The 7,301-nt window shown below is 41.5% G+C and overlaps 1 protein-coding gene across 1 annotated transcript; it reads left to right on the top strand.

Annotated features, from left to right (window-relative positions):
* Positions 1–880: 880 nt before the first annotated feature.
* SARC_00744 (hypothetical protein) lies at positions 881–1,399 on the top strand (the record flags this gene model as incomplete). The annotated part of the gene is made up of 1 exon (XM_014305548.1): positions 881–1,399. One exon carries the CDS (start codon positions 881–883, stop codon positions 1,397–1,399), a length of 519 nt encoding a protein of 172 aa, XP_014161023.1.
* Between the last annotated feature and the right edge of the window lie 5,902 nt (positions 1,400–7,301).

The following is a 7,301-nucleotide window of genomic DNA, read 5'->3' as shown; positions in this document are numbered from 1 at the left end:
AGGGTTTAGGGATTTAGGATAAAACCCCGAATCGTCGATGACTGCTTGGCAAATTGCTTGACTGGTGTCGTAGACAATTGCTTACGATTTGTTCGCGATCACAGGCTCTACAACATACTACGCTGGGGAGCTACCGCTAGAAGAGTTGCCGAGACTGGAAGCGGATTACAACTGCGAGGTGGGGTTGCGCTGCATACCAATAAAAGAAGTCTTTTTGAAATTCTAAAGACATGCACTGAAAAAGTTAGAAATTCGTTGGTGCTGTGTGGACATGGTTTCAAACAGCGAGTAACATATCACTAGTGTGGATAAAGTACAGTAGACTTCGGACTGGACCAGAGGACCGGACCTAAGGGAATTTATTCAGGACCGAACCAGAGGCTCGGGCCTAAGAGACTTTAATTGAGAAACGGATCCGAGGATCAGACTAGATAGTGGAATATATAATTTAATGAGAGAATGATGACTCATCGGATGTCATCATTATTTAGTAACTAGGAGACCATAATCTTAGATATGGAGATTTTCACAATTTGTCGTTGTTAGAGAAAATCTCATCCCACATAGGAACTTGATTGATAAATACAGCAGACGCGCCGTTCACAACGGCACTTCTGGCTGAGTTCACTTATTTCAGACTTAACACTTTTGACTAAGGGCAACTCGGTTTTGACTACATTTTTAAGTGACCGAACTACTGTATTTATTACACTACGTTTTTTAAGGTAAAATCAACTAAGAAGCAACTTAGTTTAAATTATTTTTTTCAACGATGACGGGACCCAAGACTAGACCATTGTCTACGGTGGGTAAACAAGCTTAATACCAACTGCTGAAACGGTTGATTGGAGCTCTTCGCCGTTTAACCGTGCTGCGCAAAATGGTGGAGACAGCACTTGCCAAGGAACCTGTATCTGAAGACGATAGGAAAGTGGAAATCCATGTGGAATTGACCCGTTTACTTTCGGAGGCCCAATTCTCAATCGAAACCTTGGACAGGCTTAGACAATCCCCAGACTGGATTACTGATCAGGAAGGACACTTGAATGTGCTGATGCATGTGCAGGAGACCACGGAAAATATTCCTCTCATTCAAGAGCAACTCCGCCAACTCCGTGAATTGTCACCGGCGGGTATTGATACGTCTATGCCCCGGGACTCGGACCAGGCGACAGTGGATGAGGATTTTTCTGAGACTCAGGCCGCACCAACAGTGCAACAGCATTGGGCTCCTCAATATCCAACACAGGCAGGGTCGACACCCACCATCCAGTTACCTGACAACGGGGCTAACAACATGAAGCAAATTAGCCCGGTGAAACGTATAATTGGACGTACGAAGCCGGTACCTCAGGTGGCTCTTGAGATGCCGCCTAATGGTCCGAATTGGTATGTTTAAAACTTTGGTGGAGTCGCCTGGTATTTAATTTTTTGGAACTTGCGGATTTACACTTGGGCATGGATACTCCTCGGAATTTATCATCGTCGGCAAAGCGTTCCATTGATGCCTTCCGCAGAGTAATGAAGTCCCCGCAGTAACAGATGTACCCGGGTCACGTGGCAACGAACTTATTTCGTGATAATGTAAACTTCGATGGATACTTCTATGTTTTAAACTATGTTATATAAACTAAGATACAATTTAAGTCAGTTAGGATTTAGCAGTGGCAGCTTGTGTAAGAATGATCGGGACTGCCTCTGGGTAAGAGCCTTAATATCCTCGATCACACAGGACGTACCTCTAGCTGTTCTTTTTTGAATTATTTTCACTAGAAGAACTAAGTGTTCATGACCACATGTCTAATTTGTAGATAGACATAAGAACATAAGTCAAGTTAATACATTAGCTAATATAAATAAAGTTCCATCTGAAGAAAAGTTAAAAAAAAGAAAAAGACTTATTGGATTTTGGAGATTGGCGGGAAGACCAAAACCTGTAAGTAGTAGTTCAGAGATTATAAAATTTGGTTTATAATATCCTACATCTACTATCGTCTCAAATAGGTCCAAGTAAATTAGTCATACCAAATACTCAGGCTATTGGAGCCATCAAAGTGAATTTAGAACACTTTGGAAATATTGGAAAACGAACTTGTATTGAATTATTTTAAATACAAATAAAAACCAATGTGTTATCTCATTTGATCTTGATATTTTAGACTGACTGGAGGCCGTATTTCTACATAGCCCCCAGTAGCTTTTAGAACTACGGACGTACGTGAAGGTACGATCTAGTTCGTAAAGCGAAAACCAAAGTAAAACGGTTTCGGTCATGGCTTATCGAGTAAGTATGTGTCTATATGTACGAGTTCAAGACTCATGTTGTACTCTATGTCGTTCAGTATTTGGTCCAGTAACCATTTCCGATGTAGGCGCCTAACGTTTATTACTTGGTATGGTAATAGCCAAAGGTTGTTCTTCATTAGTAAGTAAGTTCGAAGAATTTTCTGCTCTGTTGGTAAGCAGATCAGAAAGTTTAGTCACATAGGAAGTAGGTGGCAAATAGGGAATTTCATATCCATCCGGGTTTGTAGTCACCTGAGAAACCCTTTCTGTTTATCTCTGTGTTCTTAGGTAAACGCTTATTCCATTTCTTATTAAAAATACGAAGGAAGTCGCGAGATTCACGAAACGCATCGGAGGTTAGCCAAGCTACTGTCCCATCCATAAAATGGGCCTTGTAGTATGTGTAACCGTCTTCGGATGTTTTGTCAATTATATCTTTGACTTGTGACTCTATAACTGGGACATCAGAATCAAATGAGCGAGCGAATGGGAGTTCGGAGGTAAGGATACGGTGAATTCCTAGATTAGTTGCGTTAGTACCATCTATGTTATTCACTTCGTAAGTATCACTCTTCTCATCATGGTAGGAAATAACAAAAGGTTCAATTGTCTTAGAAGGGAGTTCGGTAACGTTGGCATTGCGAATTATAATGTAAACATAATCGTCAACTTTGAACTGAACAATGTTCTTAGTGTTATTCCATCGGTCATACGCTTTAAGTAGGACACGATTTTTGTGCTCGAGTAAACAGGGGTAAACAACGTTCTGCATATGCTCTATCTTTTGTAGCCACGGAGTAACGTGTTTCTCGGGCGCAGTTTTGTCAAACGTTGCTTACAATTCACTATAGCGGCCAAAGGAATAGTGAAACGGGAGTGTTCCAGTTTGAGGATTGATGCAGTTATTCAATTGAGTCTGAACCCATTTCAAATGATAAGGCCACATATCCTCAACGTCACTCAGTGCGGTACGCAATAGCTTCTTTAGTTCTCTATGACGTGTCTCATTTGCACCCTGCGTTTGAGGTTTGTAAGGAACACCACGCCTATGGGTCATGCCTGATACGAGTATAAGTGCCTCCATTACGTCGGTACAAAACTCACTACCGTTATCAGAACATAGTACTCGGGGGAAACCGAAGTCATTAAAGACGTGATAGCATAACTCTGCCACTGTTTGCGGGCGTTTGTTCGGTATTGCATAAGGCAAGTTATAGCCCGAAGCCACACATAAGAAATGACAGATATATATATCGCCAGTATGCTTGGATCGCGGGAGTTTAACCAAATCGACTATGACTCGGCGCATCGGTTGGTCTTCTGTCACACTTTTTAGGGGTGTCCAACCGTAGCGCTTGATCTGGTTCTTTTCACAATCAGTACAACATCGGTATACTTCACGTATGGTTTCTTTCAGCGCCGGGTGATCAAGCCCTGCACGAATAGCCATCTTATAGGTATGCTCATATGTTCGATGAGTTAAAATATGCATTATTTTAACTCTACTCTCGAGCTCTTCTAAGTCAGTCAGATTCTGTGTAACGCTGGCTGGATGAACCATAGTCCCGTTAGGTAGGGCAACTTCAGTATCGGGAGGGGTAGACTCCTGAGATACGTAATTAACAACATTAGATTGTTGAAGTATCTTCTTCAGTTGTTTCGCAACTCCTGGCTGTTCTTTAAGCAGCGCTTTAAGTAGTTGAGTGCGAGCTTCAGGTTCTCTTAGTGCTTTGAGTCTTTGATCCATGGCCTTAGCTAGTTCCATGTTTTTACGATCTAATGCCGTCTCAATCGACATTACCTCGACTGCATTCTTGTTGGGTGCATGTGTTGTACGAGTCTTGAGCTTTTGTTCAACCTCTTTAGAATCCTCTAGTTTAGCTAAGAACTCGGTTGAGGATTTCCACTCAGTGGCACCTGCAGGACCGATGCGACAAACGATGGTGTGTTCCCAAGGTATCTTCTTAATAGAATAGGATCCCTGGTACAAGAACGTGTTGCTCGTCGGAGCTACGTAAGGGACAACACAGCGTAATGGTAGATTTAGTAATATTAACATAATTTAACAGCTGTGCGATAAGTTGCCAAGGTGGGTTAGCCCACGCAGTATGCTTTGAGGAATCAAGTTGAAAGGCATCACCTTTAGGATGAGTCAACGACCTGTAATCAGAAATCTGTTTGTTATGTTCTGCGGCGAACATATCAATAGTAAATGGACCCCATCTTGATTGAGCGAGGTTAAACCATTTCTTATTAATCATCCAATCGGTTGCTAAGAACTATTTAACTGTTTTCTGGTAGTGAGGGACAAGTCGAGAGCGCATGTCAGGAAGAGGATTTTGTATTCCTGGTATGTGTGTAATGTTAAAAGCAAACTTAGCAATAATGTCATGCCAGCGGCTCACAACTGTGAATCAGGGTTTATGTCCTTTAAATATGTTAAAGACTTTTGATCACAGGTGACAGTGAAGTAACTTCCATAAAGGTAGTCTTTAAACTGTTTTAGCGCAGTAACTATAGCAAGCAGCTCTTGTTTACCGGTAGGGTAATTCCGTTGACTCTTATTGTAACTCTTGCTAAAGAATTGTATGTAGCGTGGTTTACCATACATCGTTTGGTATGGCACTCCATCTACCGCTCGATCTGAAGCGTCGGTTGCTACTTGGAATGGGACGCCATCCACAGGGTATTGCATGATGGGTGCGTCCATTACTTTACTTTTGACTAGCTTAAATGCATCATCACACTATTTAATCCAAAGCCTTCCCAAAGGTCTTTTGTGTAGCCGTAGGTGACTGAAAGGCTTTAAGTAATGAGAAAGATGAGGTAATGAATCCGAGAAGAAGTTAACAAACCCACACACAGAGTTCACATCTCTTCCAGTAATCGGTGTTGATAAATCCAACAGAAATTGTTTCTTGCCAGGATCAATTTCTACCCCTGCTGCAGATACCTTGTAACCAAGTAAGTGTATAGTATCTTTAGTAAAAGATCACTTGTCCTCGTTAATCTTAAGTTTGGGATGGTTTAGTCGCTTTAAGACTTCCTTAACGAGTTTGGCATGTTCATATGCTGTCTTTGTAAGAATAACTATATCATCTAAATATACTGATACGTTATCCGACAGGTCCGCAAATAGTTCCATCATAACTTGTTGGAAGAAAGAAGGTAACACGTGTAAGCCTTCAAGTGCACCTTTAAACTGATACTTCTTACCTTGCCAAGTAAAGGAAAAGTTTTTCCTATGCGGCTCATATATTTGTAATTGTTGGAATGCAGCTTTTAAGTCTACCTTGGAAAAGATAGTCGCACTTTCCATTTTGCGTAGTATCTCGTTATCTTTGGTAAGGGAGTCCCTGTTTTAACTAATCTTCAATTTGGGTTTCGATAACGTCTTCGTGTCTCCAACTCGCGTAGCTATCTGAAGGACACTTTAACTTAGAGAAGTCGACGTTTGATATGTCAAGCTTAACGTACCCGCTAGAGAACTTAACATACACCAGTCAGTTATTGCAATCCTCCTGTTTTGTATAATGAAGCCTATAATTATATCGGTAAAGTGCGGAATCATATCCTTTGCTTCACCTTCCGGATGTTTAGGTATTTTAACATTTTATCATCTGACTGATCTTTATTTGGGTCTAGCCCATTAGGCAGACCAGTGAGTGTTATACCTAAACTGAGAAGATCAGTCATACCTATAATTAAATCGTATTTCTGAGGCATGTCAGTAACGATTATCTGACAACATTATGTGCGCATAGTCAATGGCTTCTTCGCAAGTGGTAACTTTGCCATTTCCCAAGAATAAATTAGTTGTTTTGTTAGGGATAGCCATATCTGTAGCACGGGCTACTCGGCGTGAGATAGCAGAGACTTCAGCCCCTGGATCGAAAAGTGCTATAACTTTTTCTCCATTTACGTAAACGGTTTGAAATATACGTTCATCTCCTTTGGTATAGATTTTATTGAACTTTTTCTCATAATCTTGCTCTAGTGCACACATATGGAACTGTCAGTGCTTAACTTGGACGTCCGGTATGTCCTTGCAATCATCTTTGTGCCAACCGTTAGTACCCTTGCAAGTAGTACACTCTTTCATGTAGTGTCCAAAGTATGGTTTGCCTGGTGCACACTTAACATAGTCGTGTTTACCATTCCACTTGCCATCACGTGTAGTGAGGTTGTAGCCACACTTCTTGCAAGGTGCTCTCTCCTACCTTTCACCCTTTGGTTCAGTAGAAGTAGAGCCTTTACCACATCCAGTAGTAGTGCGAGGTTTATTAGTACTACGCGCAGTGATATTCTCTATCGCGTTACGCTTAGCGGGCTGGGTAAAGCTCGTGGTACTAATTACTCTAGTTGAACTATCTTCTCAAAGACAGTCCAAGGCATAGATCGCAAATCACCATAGGCGATGATATCATCACTGACCTTTTTAAAAACGATAGCCCCCAGAGTCTCCATCATCTGACAAATTAATAATTATTCGCCAGTATAGGTATGACCTCCTATCCGAGTGTTCATATGTGTCATATGAGCTAAAGCATCTCGAATAGTAGTATCGTTCGCAAAGGACTTGCGAGACTTTAGAAGTTCACGATCATGTGCATTTTCAAAGAAGGCGTTAAGTACATTCTCACGCAACTGGCGCCAGGGTAGAGCTTTCCATTTGAGCTCATGGGCCTTCAAGATAGTTTACATTCCTCTGACTCACAGAAATGAATAAAGGCGTTCATCATCTACTTATCCTTAAGGCTGGCAGACTCCTTAAATTGATCAATACAAAGGCCTTCAGTGTCTCCACTGTACTCTCATTAGTAGAGAAATCGACCTCAGCCTTCGCGTTACCTAGCTGCTTTATAAAGCTTGGTCCGAAGTATTCACGAGGCTCACGCTCAGTGCTACGGACTGCTAGTGCCAAGATCGAGTCTATCTCCTTTCTCTTGTTATCGATTAGATAGCGAATGTTATCCGCTTTCTTATCGTCAAGGTCAGAGTCATTCAATAGACGA

Source organism: Sphaeroforma arctica (assembly GCF_001186125.1).
Source record: "Sphaeroforma arctica JP610 unplaced genomic scaffold supercont1.26, whole genome shotgun sequence".
NCBI classification, from domain to species: domain Eukaryota; class Ichthyosporea; order Ichthyophonida; genus Sphaeroforma; species Sphaeroforma arctica.
Note: the sequence above shows the minus strand (reverse complement) of the source record. Positions and strands in the feature narration are given on the sequence as shown.